Here is a 19,512-nt window from a genome sequence, read left to right on the forward strand (position 1 = left end):
CGTCACGTGGAGGGACCGGCGGGGCGCGCTAAGTTCCGTCGTTTGCTCGCTCGCTCGCTCATTCATTCATTCGCTCATTCATTCATTCATTCACTCACTCATTCATTCGCTCACTCACTCATTCGTTCGGGTGCTACGTTCGTTCAAACACTCATTCATTCACTCCTTCCTTCGCTCACTCATTGGCTCGAGCGCTGCATTCGTTCAAACATTCATTCGTTCGTTCGTTCGTTCATTCGTTCACTCACTCGTTCATTCACTTCTTCACTCATTCGCTCACTCATTCATCCCTTCACTCCTTCATTCGTTCACTCGTTCGTTCATTCACTCACTCATTCATTCACTCGTTCGTTCATTTGTTCATTCATTCATTCGTTCACTCATTCGTTCATTCACTTCTTCATTCATTCACTCGCTCATTCATTCACTCGTTCGTTCATTTGTTCATTCATTCATTCGTTCACTCACTCATTCATTCATTCACTCACTCATTCATTCATTCACTCACTCATTCATTCACCCATTCGTTCGTTCAATCACTCATTCGTTCATTCACTCGCTCATTCATTCACTCGTTCGTTCATTCATTCATTCATTCACTCATTCGTTCATTCACTTCTTCATTCATTCACTCGCTCATTCATTCACTCGTTCGTTCATTTGTTCATTCATTCATTCGTTCACTCACTCATTCATTCATTCACCCATTCATTCACTCACTCATTCGTTCATTCACCCATTCGTTCGTTCAATCACTCATTCGTTCATTCATTCATTCATTAACTCACCCATTCATTCGTTCATTCATTCACTTATTCATCCATTCATCCGGCGCTATATTCGTTCATCCATCCATTCACTCGTTCGTTCGTTCATCCATTCACTCATTCGTCCGTTCACTCATTCATTCGTTCGTTCGAGCGCTACGTTCCTTCAATCATTCATTGAGCGCCTGCTGTGTGCAGAGCACTGGACTAAGCGCTCGGAATGTACAATTGGGCACCAGAGAGAGACCATCCCCGCCCACCGACGGGCTCACAGTCTAAGAGGGGGAGACCGACGGCACTGTAATTAATTAATGTTGGTATTTGTGAAGCGCTTCCTATGTGCCGAGCACTGTTCTGAGCGCTGGGGTAATAATGATAATAGTGATGTTGGTATCTGTTGAGCGCTTACTCTGTGCAGAGCACTGTTCTAAGCGCTGGGGGAGACACGGGGGCCATCAGGGGGTCCCACGTGAGGCTCCCGGGCTTCATCCCCATTTTACAGATGAGGGAACTGAGGCCCAGAGAAGTGAAGTGACTCGCCCAAGGTCACGCTAAGCGGACAAGCGGCAGAGCCAGGATGAGAACCCACATCCTTGGATTCCTAAACCCGTGCTCTTGCCTCTAGGTCATGCTGCTCTGCTGAGGCAATGCCGGTACTGATAGTAATGATGTCGGTATTTGTTAGGCGCTTATTATGTGCCCAGCACTGTTCTAAGTGCTGGGGTAGGTACAAGGTACTCAGGTTGTCCCACGTGGGGCTCCCAGTCTTCAGCCCCATTTTACGGACGAGGGAACTGAGGTGCAGAAGAGTTAAGCGTGGCTCAGCGGAAAGAGCCCGGGCTTAGGAGCCAGACGTCACGGGTTCGAATCCCAGCTCTGCCCCTTGTCAGCTGTGTGGCTGTGGGCAAGGCCCTTCACGTCTCTGGGCCTCAGTGACCTCATCTGTAAAACGGGGATTAACCGTGAGCCTCACGTGGGACAACCCGTGTACCCTGTATCTCCCCCAGCGCTTAGAACAGTGCTCTGCCCATAGTAAGCGGCTTAACAAATACCAATATTATTATTATCGTTATTACTATTAAGCAACTGACCCAAGCTGACGAGCAGCGGAGCCGGGATTCGAACCCACGCCCTCTGACTGCCAAGCCGGCGCCCTTTCCACCGAGCCACGCTGCTTCTCGGCCTGGTACCGAGGCCGGTCGCCGCTGACTAAATTAGCTAAGACGCTCGGGGTCTAAGATGCTCTCACCCTCGAGCGACGGGGCCGAAGGCGGGTGCTCCTTTTATTATTTCGCGGAATATAATTTGCCGATCATAACGTTGCCCATCTGTCCATTCCAAGCGCTTAGTACAGTGCTCTGCACATAGTCAGCGCTCAATAAATACTAACGAATGAAGGAAAGTGGAAATAGACCCCCCCCTCGGGCGGGGAGGAACGGGGAGGAACGGGGGGGGGGGGGGGGGGGCCAAGCTCTTGGATTCTGCCCTTCCCATCCGGGATTTATTCGATCCCGAGGATTAGGAGACGCTGATTAAACCTAAGTCAGATTGGCCCCCGGGAGGGGGGCCGATCCTTCCCCGATCGCTCTCCGGGGGGACCGTCGTCGCAGCCCGGCGAGGGGGGGGGGGGGGGAGGATTCGACCTCGATTGACAAGAACGTAGAGAAAGCGGTGAACGTAAGAGCTGGCGAGCACCGGGGTCGAAGGAGCCGCTTCCCGGCGGGGCCGTTCGAAGTCCAGTAGTCGTCAAGACGGTTACGTGGCCCTCTGGGAGCCAGCAACGTCCCGAGAAGCCCAGCTACCATCGCTTCAGAGTCCACGTTACAAACCAATAACCCAAACCTGGACGGTGCCCGACGCTGGGGTGAAGAGAGCCGTTTAAAAGCCATTTTCAATAACGATAGCGATAATAATAATAATATCTCTTGTTAATGAGATGTACAGCACCTTGATTCTATTTATTGGCTATTGCTTTAATGAGATGCTCCGCCCCTCGATTCTATTCATCGCCATCGCTCCCGTCTGTCCGTCTCCCCCCATCAGCCCGTGAGCCCGTCAAAGGGCGGGGACCGTCTCTGCCCGTTACCCATTTGTCCGTTCCAAGCGCTTCGTACAGTGCTCTGCACATAGCAAGCGCTCAATAAATACGACCGAATGAATGAATGAGGGAGTATCATTGCTTTGTTTTTACTCCCCAAGGGCTAAGACCACTGCATCGAGCCCAGCGGGCCCACAAGAAACCACCAGGACTGCATTTAAACCGTTCCGGAAAGATAACCGTCAATTCTTTTCCTAACCCTGATAGGTCTGAAAATTCATTCGATTGTGTTCACTGAGCGCTTCCTATGGGCAGAGCACTGTACTAAGCGCTTGGAACGGACAATCCGGCGGCAGATAGAGACCGTCCCTGCCCAACGACGGGCTCACGGTCTAGGCGGGGGAGACGGACAGAACGGAACAAAACAAAACCAGACGACCGTCAGCAAGGTGAATAGAATTATGGAGATATACATGAACAACGGTTAGATTCCCTAGGCGTAAATCAGTACTTGGCAGCTGTGTGACCGTGGGCAAGTCACTTCGCTTTTCTGGGCCTCAGTTACCTCATCGGCAAAATGGGGATGAAGACCGTGAGCCTCACGTGGGACCACCGGATGACCCTGTATCTCTCCCGGCGCTTAGAACGGCGCTCTGCACATAGTAAGCGCTTAACAGATACCAACATTATCATTATTATTATTATTACCAACAGGGCAGGACACAGAAAAGATTAAACTGTAAGGCCATCAAAGGGCAGGGACCGTCTCTATCTGTTGCCGACTTGTACATTCCAAGCGCTTAGTACAGTGCTCTGCACATAGTAAGCGCTCAACAAATACTATTGAATGAAAAGGCAAAAAAAAAAAAAAAAAAAAAAAAGGCGGAATGGTCCGTTAGAGCATTTATTCGTTCCGAATTGAATGTTAAAAGGCTGCCTTGGAAATACGAACAAAAGTCTTCTGGGCCCTGGAGATGCTATCCTTTAGGCGGCGTTCTTGGAAGGAAATGAATAACAACAGTGATATTTATTAAGTGCTTACCATGTGCCAGGCACTGTACTAAGCGCTGGAGTGGATACAAAGTGGGTTGGACACAAGGTTATAGCCGCTTCACAGCCGGCTTATTTCATATTTTAAGATTACCGTTTTACTTTCTACACACGTCACTGGGTCGGCAGTAAATCACGAACGGCGTAGACGAATGCCACGAAACCGGAAGGTTTTACTGTGTTCACAGTCTCCTCGTTCAGTAGTATTTATTGAGCGCTTACTATGTGCAGAGCGCTGTACTAGGCGCTTGGAATGGACAAATCGGTAACAGAGAGAGACGGTCCCTGCCCTCTGACGGGTTTACAGTCTAATCCTCGGTATCACCGATACCGTTGGAGCTATTCGAACCTCGCGGGGAAGAGGAGCTTCTAGGCTAGAACGGTGGTACCGCCTTTACTCCGAAACCGTTCCGTACCCCTGGACGGAGGAGTCTTTGAAATACAGAGGTTTCTCAAATAAGATGAGGCAATTTCAGAACACTGCGTCCTGCCCCGACTGAGGAAAAAGTGTGTGGGGTTACGCCTGGAAGAAGCAATCTGCTCTCTGTCCAAAAGAAGGGGGAGAAGGCAGACTATCGTAATAATAATAATAATAATGAGAAGCATTTACTATTTTCCTAAGCACTGGGGTAGACATGAAATAATCCGGTCAGACCTCGTCTCTGTCACCCGGGCGGGGGAAGGAGAACAGCTATTCAATTCCCATTTTACAGAGGAGGCACAGAGGGGTTCCAAGCGCTGAGTACAGTGCTCTGCACATAGTAAGCGCTCAATAAATACTATTGAATGAATGAATGAGTTAAGCGACTCGCCCAACGTCCCACAGCAGGCAGGCGGCGGAGATGGGTTTCGAATTGAGATCTCCTTACCCCCGTCCTGTGCCCTTTCCGTTACACCACGCTGCTTTTTTGATGAGTTGCACCTGACCGGCTAAGGACGCCGAAGCCCGAAAAACGCGAAACACCCGGAAAACGCCCTGCGGACACCTAGGGAAAACTCCGAGGTGGTCGGTCCGACGTTCCGGACGGGGAACCGAAAAGGCACGGAGAGGAGGACGGAGGAGGATCCGGGAAGGGGGTCCACCTGTGGAAGATACCTCGGAAAGGTCGAGCGTCCCTCCCCTCGGGACGCCCGGGGGCGGGAGCAAGGTAATAATAATGACGTTGGTATTTGTTAAGCGCTTACTCTGTGCCGAGCACCGTTCTAAGCGCTGGGGGAGACACAGGGGAATCAGGTTGTCGTCCCACGTGGGGCTCCCGGTCTTCATCCCCGTTTTCCAGATGAGGTCACTGAGGCACCGAGAAGTGAAGTGACTCGCATCAAAGTCACACAGCTGACAAGTGGCAGAGCCGGGGTCCGAACCCGTGACCTCTGACTCCAAAGCCCGTGCTCTTTTCCACTGAGCCAGGCTAGGTCCAAGTGTCGTCTCCCGGAGGGAATACCGAATGATGATGATAATCGTGTTGGTATCTGTTAAGCGCTTCCTAGGTGCAGAGCACTGTTCTAAGCGCTGGGGGTGAGACAGGGTCATCAGGTCGTCCCACGTGAGGCTCCCGGTCTTCATCCCCATTTTCCAGATGAGGTCACTGAGGCCCAGAGAAGCGAAGCGACCCGCCCCCCCACCCCCACCCCCCCCCGCCGCCGTCACCCGGCTGACAAGTGGCAGAGCCGGGGTTCGAACCCGTGACCTCCGACTCCCAAGCCCGGACTCTTTCCACCGAGCCAGAGGCCTGAGCTCCTCGGGACGTGAGCACTGCGTGGGGAGCGTGCGGCCTGGTCCGTAGGAGGAAATCAAGCGGGTGAGGTAGAAGGGAGAGAGCCGACGGGCTGCCTTAAATGATAACGCTGGTGTCTGTTAAGCGCTTACGGAGCGCCGTTCTAAGCTCCGGGGGAGATACAGGGTCATCGGGTGGGGCCCACGTGGGGCTCACGGTCTTCATCCCCATTTTACAGATGAGGGAACTGAGGCACAGAGAAGCGAAGCGGCTCGCCCACAGTCACACGGCTGACAAGGGGCAGAGCTGCCTTAAAGCCGCCGCTGAGGAGCTTCCGTCGGATGCAGGGGCGGGCGGGCAACCGCCGGAGGAGTGGGGAGAAGGGGCCGGAGGGGCCTTTTCGGAAAGCTCGTCTGGGCGGCCGAGCGAGGTAAGGACCGGAGGGGGGAGAGGTAGGATGCGGGGAGGTCAGCAGGGAGTCGCGGGGGGAAACGATGACCAGCGGGGCAGCAGTCCGGATGGAGAGGAAAAGGCGGATTCGAGAGGCGCCACGGGGGAACGGACAAGATCTGCCGACAAGACCGAACGTGCGAGTTGAAGGAGAGAGCCGAGTCACCGATCATATCGAGGTCATGCGCTTGTGGGACAGGGAGGACGGCGGTGTCGCTTAGAGCGACGGGAGCGTCGCGGGGAGAGGGGGCTCGGGGGCGCCGCCCGCAACAGGCCGAACCGCGTCTCCGAGGTCTACCGGCTGGTCCCGGAGTCCTTCCGACCGACCCTCTCGTGATGCGTGAATGTCGACAGCAGGGCAATTTATTTACACTGGAATTTCCCTCATCGAGAAGGGCAATTCACTCTTCCCCAGGAGGGAAGACGGCCAAGTTAAAGATCCACCGCGCCAGCAGGTGACAAGTACCTCGAGAACAGATGATCCCCGTTCTCTCTAATACTTACACTCCACCTGGAGCTCGATGGAAAAAGAAAACCTCCGGGCCCAAAAGGGTCCCCTACATCTCCTCTCAGCCGGAAGACGTCAGTATCTTCTGTTCATCTTCTTGAACTTCTCGTAATGATAGTCGTCGGTCGCTTTCTCATTATGTGGCCGCTTACGGTTTGGAGGGGAACCTTCAGGAGAAAAGAGGAGACTTTTCAACAGCCGTAAAATCCCACCGAAGTCGGCTATCTCCGAAGAGGGAGGCATCGGGTTATGAGAAGCCAAGAACGGCGCAACTAAACGGGCAGGAAAATTCCGCTTTCGACTTTAGACCCAAGGAAAGACAATAAATAACACGCTGGATTTTTGGCTCCCGGTTGCGAGGTCTGGGGAGAGGGACCAGGCAGAAGGTCTCACGGAGTCGCCCGGAATTCAAGCTGGAGCCCCCAACCTTCCCAGGGGAAGCCGGTAATCAGCCGGTGGATATTCCTCTTACGCCAGCCTGCTCACCGTACTTCGATCTCGTCTATCTCGCCACCGACCTCCTGCCTCGGACCTGGGACGCCCTCCCTTATCTTGACGGACAATCATCCTCCCCACCTTCGGAGCCTTATCGAAGGCCCAACCGCTTCAAGGGGCCTTTCCCGGTCAATCCTCATCTCCCCCTTCTCCCGCTCCTCCCTCTATTCACCGCCAACCTCACAGCACTTATGTACATCTCTGTGACTTATTTATATTAACGTCCGTCTCCCCCTCCGGCCTGGGAGCTCCCCGTGGGCAGAGAACGCGTCCGCCGACGCTGTTGCATTATACCCTCCCAAGCGTTTAATACCTCGCTCTGTCCACGCACGGAGTAAGCGCTCAATAAATACCCATTCATTCATTCAACGGTATCTCTTGAGCGCCTGCTACGTGCAGAGCACCGGACTAAATACCGCCGACCGGACCGATGGCGGCAGTCGGACGCACTTACGCTCAGGCTCCGGCTTCTCGGTATCTCCCACCCGCAGGGGTCGAGCTTTGGGCTCCTCTTTGTTCCTTCGCACCGGCGCGTTCAGCTCTTCGTGATAAACTGAAAGAAGGGAGCAGACGGGGAGGTCCCCGGTCAGGCGGGCCACTTGCCCGGAAAACGCTGCCCGGGCGGAGCCGGACGGGGCACGGGACGGCTGAACGGGGACCGGGATGAACCAAGACTCACATCGGTTATGCTGCACGTAATTCACGGCCATGTTGGTCGGGACGAAGGACGTTTCGCTGTCTTTCTTCTTGTTCTGCTGCTCAGCTAGCAGGCGGGCCTTGGCGTCCTCCGTCGAAATGATATTTTTTATCTTTGCGCTATTGGGAGAGAAGGAAAGACATCCGTCTCTAAGCAGGTAATCTCTTAGTGCTCGGAAGGAGTAAGAGCCGTGGACTCGGGGGCGGGCCCGCCGTCTACACGGGGCAGACAGACAGCAAAGCGACACAGCGCAAGACGAAACAAGACGACGTCATCACGATAAATGGAATCATGGAGCGACACACACCTCACTGACCAAATAAACAGGGTAATGAATAAGACGTACACATAAGCGGAGCGCCGAGGGGACGGGGAGGGCGGCGGGGGGAGGGGAGGGGAAGAGGAGCGAAGGGAAAGGGAGGGCTCAGCCCGGGAAGGCCTCCTGGAGGAGGTGAGCCCTCAGTAGGGCTTGGAAGAGGGGAAGAGAGTGAGTTCGGCGGAGGGGAGGAGGGAGGGCGTTCCAGACGTGGCCCGGGGCGGGGGGTCGACGGCGGGCCGGGCGAGACCGGGGGACGGCGGAGGAGCGGAGCGCGCGGGGTGGGCGGTGGAGAGAGACAAGGGAGCAGAGGTGGGAGAGAAGGGAGGTGAGCTTGGACAGTCAATCAATCACTCAATCACTGGAACTTCCTGAGTACTTACCGTGAGCGGAGCACCATCCCAAGTGTTTGGGAGCATACAGTAGGATCGAGTTGACACAATCCCTGCCCTCGGGGATCTTGCACCCTGCTGCCAAGATCTGCAAGTTTCCAACGCTGGGCTGCAAAGCCCCCAGGGGCGGCTTCCCGGCCCCGGTCACCTCTTGGAAGCGACCAGTTCCCATCTGCTCCTCAAATCCCCGCCACGCTCACCCTCACAGCGGCGGCACCTCTGCCGCTATTTATATTCATTAATTAATGCCTGCCCCCCCCCCCCGCCTGGACCGTAAGCTCGTTGTGAACACGGAGTGCGTCTGGCTTACTGTTATATCGTGCCCTCCCAAGCGCTTAATACAGTGCTCTGCACGCAGTGAGTGCTCAATAAACACGACCGAAGGACATACTGAACGCTACTACTATGTGCGGAGCGGGAGAAATGAGATACGATCGGTTATTTCTTTACATTAACGTCCGTCTCCACCTCTAGACCGTAAGCTGGATAGGGGCGGGGGACGCGTCCGCTGATCCCGCCGGAACGGACTCTCCCAAGCACTCAGAGCAGTGCTCTGCGCAGGGTAAGCCCTCAACTAACACCATCGACCGATGGCTGCTATTACTCGCAATAATAACCGTGCTATCTGTTAACCACTTACTCTGCGTCAAGCACCGTACTGAGCACTGAGGCAGACATAGGGTGATCGGGTCCCACACGGGCCTCCCAGTCGAAGTAAGAGGGAGAACAGGCTGCGAGCAGCGTGACTCAGTGGGAAGAGCCCGGGAGTCGGCGGTCGCGGGTTCGAACCCCGGCTCCGCCGCTTGGGCAGATCGCTTCGCTTCTCTGGGCCTCGGTTCCCTCATCTGTGTAAAACGGGGATTAGGTACGTGAGCCCCACGGGGGGGGGGACGGGACGACGACCGGATTACTCCGCATCGACCCCCAGTGCCTGGCACACAGTAAGCGCTTAACAAATACCATCATTACGAACAGGTATCTGCGCCCCACTTTGCAGACGAGGGAACTGAGGCCCAGAGGGGTCGAGTAACCCGCCCAAGGCGACCCAGCAGGTGGGCAGCGGAGCCGGGATTAGAGCCCAGATCCTCCCACTCCCGGGCCTGTGCTGCCCTTCTCCTGGGCCACGCCGCTCCTCCTCTGACCCCCGTAGTCTGTGAGCGTCCCGTGAGCGGGGACGTCGTCTACCGACTCTACCGCCCGCTTCTCTCCCCGGCTCCTCGCGGTGCTCGGAACGCAGTGAGCGCTCCATAAAGGTCACCGGGCTGAGCGATCGACTCCCTGACTCCCGCTACCATCCGGGCAGCTCCAGCCGTAAACCAAAGCCAGCGGAGAAGCGGCGCAGTGGCACGAGCAGGGGCTCGGGGGACGGAGGTCACGGGTTCTAATCCCGGCTCGGCCGCCTGTCAGCCGGGCGACCGTGGGCCAGTCGCTCCACTCCTCCGGCCCTCGGTGACCTCCTCTGGAAAATGGGGCCGAAGACCGCGAGCCTCACGTGGGACAACCCGCTCGCCCCGGATCCCCGCAGCGCTCAGGACGGTGCTCGGCACGTAGGAGGCGCTTAACAGATGCCATCGTGATCGTTATCAGAGCCAGGGTCGGGGGACCCGGTCGACGCAAACGGGGGAGGGACGTACTCGATGCCCAGGTCCACCTCGGGGATGCCGCTCAGCATCTGGTTGGACAGCATCTCTTCGGTCTTCTTGGCCGACGAGACGCGGATGTTCTCGGGGAGCTCATACAGACAGTCCTCTGCGTTCTTCGGCTTCACCTTCTGCTCCTCGTTTTCCACAATCCCCTTCCTTTTCTTCAGCTCCGTCTCAATGTACTTCATCCTGAAAAGGCGTTCCCGTCAAGCGGCATCCCGGCGAGCTCTCTCGGAACAGCGCCCCGGCCGCTCCGCTCGCCCGTCACCCACGCCGATCCTCTCTCGGTGGCCAGGAGAAGGGGGCCGCTGAAGCGAAACTGGAACCCAACACCATTTCCCCGAAGGCCTCACCCAATCCTCCTCTCCCCCGTTTTTGGCTGCTGCTTCTTAATTTCAAGTGGGAGGTACTCCGCCTCGAGGCAGAAGGAAAACCGTGGGGCTCCGGAGCCTCCGTACTGAGTGGGGGGAGTTCGGCTTGCTTTTGAAAACCGAAGGATTCTCATCACGCAGGCCAAACTACGGAAAATCACCGTCGAGGACCCGGGGGGGGGGGGGGGGGGGGGGGCAAAACCACTCACATGTCGGCGTCTTCGTCCCGCCGATTGGTTTCTGCAGAAAAAGACGTTCCTAGGTTGAGGTCTTCCTCTTCGCTGATCCTAAACGGAAGCCACGAAAGTCCGCGTTTTACTAATCCAACCACTGACATCCAATACCCGATCCGCTCTAGCTCCTGGAGCCCTCGGAGGGGCCCGGAAGTCACCCTGGGTAGCCGGAGCCGGGCCCGCGCACCCGAGCGGCGCGACCTAGGAGACGGAGAACGGGCCTGGGGGGTCAGAAGGGCCTGGGTTCTAATCTCGGACCCGCCACCTGCCCGACGGAAGCCCGTCAGCCGGCAGGGACCGTTCTCTACCCGTTGCCGACTTGTTCATTCCAAGCGCTTAGTACAGCGCTCCGCGCGTAGGAAGCGCTCAATAAATACTACCGAATAAATACTACTGAACGACGCGTGACCTCGGTCGAGTCACCGCACGCCTCCGGGCCTCGGTTAATGATAACGTCGGCATTTGTTAAGCGCTTACCACGCGCGGAGCGCCGTTCTAAGCGCCGGGGGAGATACAGGGGCGTCGGGGCGTCCCACGCGAGGCTCACGGTCGATCCCCATTTTACAGAGGAGGGAACTGAGGCCCAGAGAAGCGAAGCGACTCGCCCACGGTCGCCCGGCTGACAGGCGGCAGAGCCGGGAGTCGGACCCACCACCTCCGACTCCCAAGCCCGGGCTCTTTCCACCGGGCCACGCCGCCTCCTCGGCAAGCGAGCGGCGGAGGCGGAATTGGCACACGGGTCCTCCGACTCCCGGGGCCGAACTCTTCCCCCCGGGCCACGCCGCGCGTGTACGGCCGTGCTTGAGGTGGCTGAGGCTCCGAGCCTCCGTCAGCGCAACGTACGCACCCGGTGCGCGGCCCAAACGAAAGAGGGAGGGAGCGGAGGCCCGGGGGGGACCACGGTTCAAGCTCGACGGATCTTTCCCGACGTCAGTCACGGTCACCGAGCGCTTATTTCGTGCGGAGCCCCGTACCGAGCGCTTGGGAGAGGACGACGTAACAGTAAACGAACACATCCCCTGCCCACGGTCAGTCTAGCGGGGGAGGCAGACAGCGCTATAAATCAACGGCACGTACGGACGTAGGCGCCGTGCGGGTCGGGAGGCGGGGGACGGATGAAGGGGGCCAGTCAGGGGGACGCAGAAGGGAGCGGGAGAAGAGGACGGGAGGGTCTAATCCGGGAAGGCCCCTCGGAGGAGACGCGCCCCCGCCAGGGCTCTGGAAAGGGGGAGGGTCACCGTCCGTCGGATACGAGGAGGGAGGCCGTTCCCGGCCGGGGGCAGAACCGTCTCTATCTGTTGCTGAACTGCACTCTCCGGGGGCTCAGCACGGCGCTCGGCACACAGTCGAGCGCTCGATGAATACGACCGAATGAACAGACGCCGGCGGCAAGACGGGCAGCCTGGACCGGATCCGGGCCCGCCGGCTTCATCTCACCGATCCTTGCTCCTCTCCTTCAGCTTCTTCATGTCCACCATTCCGCCGGTCTTGATCTTGAACGGATCGTCCTGCAGAGAGCCCAGCGGGCCTTAAGACCCGTCACCGCGGTCCGCCCCGAAACCAATCCTTTAATCGATCGCGGTGGCCGGGCGCAGGACGCTAAGCGCTCGGGAGAGTCCAACGTAGCAGTGTAACACAGCCGGTCCCCGTCTACGACGAGCCGACAGCCCAGGGGCGGAACCATCGCGGCTTCCCGAGTCGGAGGGAGGTGATCGCGTGACACCTCCCCTCTCCCTCCTGGGCCGACGGCCGTTCGTGCCGACCGGGAGTGTTCCATCAAGCCGTGTGTTTTATTGAGCGCTTCCCGTGGGCCCACCCCTCCTACCTCTCCTCCCTTCTCTCTTTCCACCGCCCGCTCCGCTCCTCCGCCGCCCACCTCCTCGCCGTCCCCCGGTCTCGCCCGGCCCGCCGTCCTCCCGCGGTCCCGGAACGCCCTCCCCTCCTCACCTCCGCCGAACTGACTCTCTTCCCCTCTTCGAATCCCTACTTAAAGCTCGCCTCCTCCGAGAGGCCTTCCCAGACTGGGCCCCCCCCCCCCCCACCTTCTCCCTCTACCCTTCACCTCTCCGCAGCTAGACCCTCTCCCCCCCGCCCCCCACCCGGCGCCGTACTCGTCCGCTCGACCGTACACGTCTTCATCGCCCTATTTATTTCGTTGACGAATCGTACGTCGCCCCGATTCTATTTGGCGGCCACCGTTCTGACGAGACGTTCTTCCCCTCGACTCTATTCACCGCCACCGTTCTCGTCCGCCCGTCTCCCCCCGATCGGACCGTGGGCCCGTCGGCGGGCGGGGACGGTCCCCGTCGGCTCCCGACCTGTCCATTCCGAGCGCTCGGTCCGGTGCTCTGCACGCGGTAAGCGCTCAGTGAACGCGACTGAACGGATGAAGGAGCTGGGCGTTCGAGAAAGCCTGGCGGATCGGAGTCAAGGGCCACGTTCCCGCCCGCGGCCGGGGGAGGGGGGGTCTGTGGGCAAAGCCCGAGGGAATTTACCACGAGTGTCGTTTCTTCTTGGACTCTCTCACCGACCAGTAAGGCTGCGGCGCTGCCCGGAAAGAGAAGGAGAAGACGGTGAACACGACCCGCAGATTGGCAACGGGGACGGTAACCGCCTCGGGACTCCGGGGCGAGCGGCCGAGGGCGCCGCGGCGCGTTGGGCGCGCGGCGACGCGGGCAGGGAGGTTCGCTCCGGCGCGGCGCCCAAGGCGAGGGCGGACGCCGGCCCAACGGGCCGGACACGGTCCGCGTCCCTCGTGAGGTTCACGGTCTTCACCCCCGTTTTACAGACGGGGTAACGGGGGCCCAGAGAAGCGAGGCCACTTAATACATCGCGTTGGGATCTAAGCGCTTACTGTGCGCAGGGCGCCGTTCTGAGCGCCGGGGGATGAGGCGGCCCCACGGGAGGCTCCCAGTCTTCATCCCCATTTTCCAGAGGAGGTCACCGAGGCCCAGAGAAGCGAAGCGACCCGCCCACGGTCGCCCAGCTGACCCGCGGCGGAGCCGGGATCCGAACCCGTGACCGCCGACTCCCGAGCCCGGGCTCCGTCCACCCGTTCCGCTGAGCCACGCTGCTCCCTTCCGCGTGACTTGCCCAAGGTCCCACGGCAGCAGACGTGGCAGAGCCCGGATCCCTCTGACTCCCAGGCCCGCGCTCTACCCGCGAGGTCACGGACTTCGCTTCTCGGGGCCTCAGTTCCCTCCTCCGTAAGATGGGGACGAAGGCCGGGAGCCCCCCGCGGGACCGCCTCATTCCCCTGTATCTCCCCCGGCGCTTAGAAGAGCGCTCTGCACGTCGTCAGCGCTTGACAGGTACCCACATCCTTATTAATCGACGCCCCCCCCGCCCCCACCCCGGGGCCTCCGAGGCCCCCGCTTCATCCCCCGGGCCCGGCCGCCGCTCGGCGAGGTCCCTGTGCCCGTCAAACGCGCTCGGAAGATACCAACATCATTAATATTAGACATCAAAACAGATGGCAGGACGGGATCACGGACAATAGAGTCTTCCGGCCAAATCAGTCTTCCGGCGCTGAAGCCTGCCCCGCCCCCAACACTACCAGTCCAACGCTCTGCACGTAGCGAGCGCTCGATAAATACGACCGAATGATCGGGAACGGGAGGCAGCAGGATAACACTCGGACGAACCGGGAAACGAAACCGAGGAAACGGAGGGATCATTTGACGGGTACGAGGTCCCCGCCGAGAAGCAGCCGGGCCCGGGGGGGGCGAAGCAGGGGCCTTGGGGGCCCGGGGGGGGGCGTCGCTGAATGACAACGTGGGTATTCGTTAAGCGCCTACCCTGTGCCGGGCACCCTTCTAAGCGCCGGGGTCACCGGGCGGTCCCACGGGAGGCTCCCGGTCTTCACCCCCATTTTACGGAGGAGGGAACCGAGGCCCAGAGAAGCGACCCGCGCGGGGCCGGGATTCGAACCCGCGACCTCCGGCTCCCGGCCTCTCCCCACCGAGCCACGCTGCCCCTCCGAAGACACGTGGCCCGTAAGGGAGGACGAGGCCCCGTCGGCGCCGCGGGAGGCCGTCTTCGGCGCGTGCGCCGCCGGGGCTGCCGGCTCCGTAGTATCGGCCGTTCGTTCCAGGCGCTCGGGACGGTGCCCCGCACCTAGCGAGCGCTCGGCAAATGCTGCCGAATGAATCGGGCGCTTACTAGGGAGGAGGCGACGGACACGCACCCACAGGTGAACCTCGCCGCCGGGATTCCTCTCGGGTCCGCGGGGCCGCACCGCGTCCCCGGGCGCTTCCACGCCCGCCTTCAAGGGGCGACCCTCCCCGAGACCGCGTTTCCGTTCCCTCGCCCCGTCGTATCCACTGAGCGCTCGCCGCGCGCCCGGCGCCGTCCGAAGCGCCCGGGATGGGCAGGCCGGGGACCGGCCCCCGCGCGCGCGCCGCGTGCCCCGCCCGCGGTCACGGGTTCAAATCCCGGCTGCGCCGCTCGTCGGCCGGTCGCGTGGCTCCTCTGGGCCTCAGTGGCCTCCTCTGGAAAACGGGGACCGGGGCCGCGAGCCCCAAGTGGGACGACCTGACCGCCCCGTATCCCCCCCCCCCCGCCCCCCGGCGCTCAGGACAGGGCTCGGCACCTAGGAAGCGCTCAACGGCCGTCACCGTCGTCGTCATCGTTCACTCGTTCCGGCGTATCGAGCGCTCGCGGGGCGCCGGACTAAGCGCTTGGAACGGTCAGGCGGGCGACGGACAGGGACCCTCCCTGCCCGGGGACGGGCTCACGGCCCGACGGGAAGCGCTCGGTAAATCCTGCTGAATGAATCAACGAGTCCCTGCCCGATAAGAGGCAAGGATTGGGTGCCGTTGAGAACAGCGGGCACGGTTGGTACCCGTTAAGCGCCGACTACGCGCGGGGCACCGTCCTGAGCGCCGGGGGAGGTCCGGGGCAATCGGGTCGTCCCACGTGAGGCTCCCGCTCTTCGTCCCCGTTTGACGGATGAGGGAACCGAGGCCCAGGGGAGCGAGGTGACCGGCCCCCGGTCACCCAGCGGACGAGCGGAGGCGCCCGGATCCGAACCCGCGACCTACGGCTCCCGGGCCCACGCCCCTTCCGTGCTCCTTCCACCGAGCCCCGCCGCTGTCCTCCCTCCCGCCCGCCCGGCCCGACTCACCTGACGCCATTGGGCCTCCTCCTCAGGCTCTGAACCTCCTTGGCTTCTTCCAATTTCAACCTGGGGGGAAGAAAGACCCCTAAAGACCCAACCCGGGCGCAAGCCTTTCGGTTTCGCCGGGGGGGGGGGGGGTCGGAGGTCGCGGGTTCGGATCCCGGCTCCGCCGCTCGCCCGCCGCCGCGGGACCGTGGGCCGGTCGCTTCGCTTCTCCGGGCCTCGGTTCCCGCATCCGGAAAATGGGGGTGAAGACCGGGAGCCCCACGTGGGGCAACCCGATAAACCTGTGTCTTTCCCGGCGCTTAGAACGGCGCTTGGCACCCAGTGGCAGTTAACAAACGCCATCCTTTATTCTTCTTCTTCTTCTTCTTCTTCTTCTTCTCCTTCTCCTTATTCTTATCGTTCCCTCGTCTGTCAAACGGGGATGAAGACCGGGAGCCCCACCTGGGACCACCCGATCACCCGGCGTCCACCCCAGCGCTTGGAACGGCGTTGGGCGCACGGTCGGCGCCCAACCGATGCGTCGCCGAGGATGACGATGGGCTGAGCGCTCTATCGCTACGTGGCGCGCGCCGCGCCGTCGTCATGGCGATCACTAATAACGAGCATCCGTTAAGCGCTCGCTACGTGCCCGGCGCCGTTCCGAGCGCCGGGGGGGGGGGGACCCGGGCTCATCGGGTCGTCCCGCGGGAGGCTCACGGTTAATCCCCATTTTCCGGATGAGGGAACTGAGGCCCAGTGAAGTGACTTGGCCGCAGTCACCCGGCTGATGAGTGGCAGGGCTGGGATCCCCGTGATCACCGCGTACTGAGCGCCACGCCGTCCTCATCACGCTCACCGCGCCGCGAGCGCCGCGCCGTCGTCGTCACGATCGCGACGTACCGAGCGCCACGGAGTCCTCATCACGACTACGACGTACCGAGCGCCGCACCGCCCTCCTCGCGATCGCCACGTAGTGAGCGCCGCACCGGCCTCCTCGCGATCGCCACGTACCGAGCGCCGCACCGTCCTCCTCGCGATCGCCACGTAGTGAGCGCCGCACCGGCCTCCTCGCGATCGCTACGTAGTGAGCGCCGCACCGGCCTCCTCACGGTGACGACGAACCGAGCGCCGCACCGTCCTCCTCACGATCGCTACGTAGTGAGCGCCGCACCGGCCTCCTCGCGATCGCCACGTAGTGAGCGCCGCACCGTCCTCCTCACGATCGCTACGTAGTGAGCGCCGCACCGGCCTCCTCACGGTGACGACGTACTGAGCGCCGCCCCGGCCTCCTCACGGTGACGACGTACTGAGCGCCGCACCGTCCTCCTCACGATCACTACGTAGTGAGCGCCGCACCGGCCTCCTCGCGATCGCCACGTACTGAGCGCCGCACCGGCCTCCTCACGATCGCTACGTAGTGAGTGCCGCACCGGCCTCCTCACGGTGACGACGTACTGAGCGCTGCACCGGCCTCCTCACGATCGCTACGTAGTGAGCGCCGCACCGGCCTCCTCGCGATCACTACGGAGTGAGCGCCACACCGGCCTCCTCACGGTGACGACGTACTGAGCGCCGCACCGGCCTCCTCACGATCACTACGTAGTGAGCGCCGCACCGGCCTCCTCACGATCGCTACGTAGTGAGCGCCGCACCGGCCTCCTCGCGATCGCTACGTAGTGAGCGCCGCACCGGCCTCCTCACGGTGACGACGTACCGAGCGCCGCACCGTCCTCCTCACGATCACTACGTAGTGAGCGCCGCACCGGCCTCCTCGCGATCGCCACGTAGTGAGCGCCGCACCGGCCTCCTCACGGTGACGACGTACTGAGCGCCGCACCGGTCTCCTCACGGTGACGACGTACTGAGCGCCGCACCGTCCTCCTCACGATCACTACGTAGTGAGCGCCGCACCGGCCTCCTCGCGATCGCCACGTAGTGAGCGCCGCACCGTCCTCCTCACGATCACTACGTAGTGAGCGCCGCACCGGCCTCCTCACGGTGACGACGTACCGAGCGCCGCACCGGCCTCCTCACGATCGCTACGTAGTGAGCGCCGCACCGGCCTCCTCACGATCGCTACGTAGTGAGCGCCGCACCGGCCTCCTCACGATCGCCACGTAGTGAGCGCCGCACCGGCCTCCTCGTGACCCCCACGTCCTGAGCGCCACGGCGTCGCGATGGTGATGATGACTAGGTCGCGAGCGCTCCCTGGCTGGCGGGGCGGCGGCGGCGGCGGCACTCACCGGACCTCCTCCGTGCCCTGCTCGTCGTCCTCCGAGTCGGAGGCGGCCCGGCGCCGGCGGAAGGTCTTGCCCGCGGGCATGGGGCTGCACGCGTTGCAACGGTTGCAGCGGTTGCCGCGGTTGCAGCTGTTGCGAGTGTGGCGGCCGTCGCAACCGCAGCCTCCCGGCAGGGCCCGGGGCAGATTCCGGCGCCGGCCGATGCGCTCGATGCGCGGGCCCCGCCCCCCGACGCTCCTCATAGGTCCGCGCCCGCCGGAGGGGGCGGGGCCTGGAGCTTCGACGCTCCTGATAGGCCCGCGTCCAGAGGGGGGCGTGGCTTGGCGATCCGGCGCTCCTGATAGGTCCGCGTCCAGAGGAGAGGCGTGGCTTGGGACTGCGGCGCTCCTGATAGATCCGCGTCCAGAGGGGGGGGCGTGGCTTGGAGCTCCGAAGCTCCTGATAGGTCCGCGTCCAGAGGGGGGGCGTGGCTTGGGACTGCGGCGCTCCTGATAGGCCCGCGTCCAGAGGGGGGCGTGGCTTGGCGATCCGGCGCTCCTGATAGGTCCGCGTCCAGAGGGGAGGCGTGGCTTGGGACTGCGGCGCTCCTGATAGGTCCGCGTTCAGATGGAGGCGGGGCCTGGAGCTCCGACGCTCCTGATAGGTGCGCGTCCAGAGGGGGCGTGGCTTGGGGATCCGGCGCTCCTGATAGGTCCGCGTCCAGAGGGGGGCGTGGCTTGGCGATCCGGCGCTCCTGATAGGTCCGCGTCCAGAGGGGAGGCGTGGCTTGGGACTGCGGCGCTCCTGATAGGTCCGCGTTCAGATGGAGGCGGGGCCTGGAGCTCCGACGCTCCTGATAGGTGCGCGTCCAGAGGGGGCGTGGCTTGGGGATCCGGCGCTCCTGATAGGTCCGCGTCCAGAGGGGAGGCGTAGCTTGGGGACTGCGGCGCTCCTGATAGGCCCGCGTCCAGAGGGGGCGTGGCCTGGAGCTCCGACGCTTCTCATAGGTCCGCGTCCCGAGGAGGGCGTGGCTTGGAGCTCCGACGCCCCTCCTAAATCCTCGCCTGAGAAGGGGCGTGGCCTGCATCTCCGCCGCTCCTCATAGGTCCGCGTCGGCAAGGGGGCGTGGCCTGAAGCGCCGACGCTCCTGATTGGTGCGTGTCCAAAGGGGGCGTGGCCCGGAGCTCCGTCGCCCCTCCTAAATCCGCGGCCGGAGGGGGCGTGGCCTGCCTCTCCCCGCTCCTCATAGGTCCGCGTCGGCGAGGGGGCGTGGCCTAGAGCTCCGCCGCTCCTCATAGGTCCGCGTCGGTAAATGGGCGGGGCCTGGAGCTCCGCCCCTCCTAAATCCGCGGCGGGAGGGGGCGTGGCCCGCATCTCCGCCGCTCCTCATAGGTCCGCGTCCCGAGGGGGGCGTGGCCGGCACCTCCGCCCCTTCTCATAGGTCCGCGGCCGCCGGAGGGGGCGTGTCTTCCATCTCCGCCCCCGCTCCTCATAGGTCCGCGTCGACCGGGGGG

General features: G+C 61.6%; 1 protein-coding gene across 2 annotated transcripts; it reads right to left on the reverse strand.

The window, feature by feature from the left end:
* Positions 1-6,365: 6,365 nt before the first annotated feature.
* C4H9orf78 (chromosome 4 C9orf78 homolog) lies at positions 6,366-18,187 on the reverse strand. 2 transcript variants are annotated; one of them, XM_029063886.2, is made up of 9 exons: positions 18,023-18,187; positions 15,801-15,860; positions 13,171-13,222; positions 12,113-12,183; positions 10,652-10,729; positions 10,063-10,260; positions 7,703-7,839; positions 7,478-7,576; positions 6,366-6,695 (listed from the first exon to the last, which is right to left on the reverse strand). In XM_029063886.2, the coding sequence occupies exons 1-9, from the start codon at positions 18,100-18,102 to the stop codon at positions 6,604-6,606; spliced, it is 867 nt and encodes a 288-aa protein (XP_028919719.1). In that variant the 5' UTR covers positions 18,103-18,187; the 3' UTR covers positions 6,366-6,603. The 2 variants fall into 2 exon arrangements, with proteins under 2 accessions (XP_028919719.1, XP_028919720.1); XM_029063887.2 differs by lacking the exon at positions 18,023-18,187 and adding an exon at positions 16,636-16,709.
* Between the last annotated feature and the right edge of the window lie 1,325 nt (positions 18,188-19,512).

This window comes from Ornithorhynchus anatinus, chromosome 4 (assembly GCF_004115215.2).
Source record: "Ornithorhynchus anatinus isolate Pmale09 chromosome 4, mOrnAna1.pri.v4, whole genome shotgun sequence".
NCBI classification, from domain to species: Eukaryota; Metazoa; Chordata; class Mammalia; order Monotremata; family Ornithorhynchidae; genus Ornithorhynchus; species Ornithorhynchus anatinus.

Excerpts from the sequence above, each read along its gene's own strand:
- C4H9orf78 (XM_029063886.2), bottom strand. The coding sequence starts at position 18,102 with ATGCCCGCGGGCAAGACCTTCCGCCGGCGCCGGGCCGCCTCCGACTCG. Across the intron at positions 10,261-10,651 it reads CGGGACGAAGACGCCGACAT|GATGAAGTACATTGAGACGG; the intron begins GTGAGTGGTTTT and ends ACGCCTTTTCAG. Across the intron at positions 6,696-7,477 it reads CGAGAAGCCGGAGCCTGAGC|GTTCCCCTCCAAACCGTAAG; the intron begins GTAAGTGCGTCC and ends TTTCTCCTGAAG.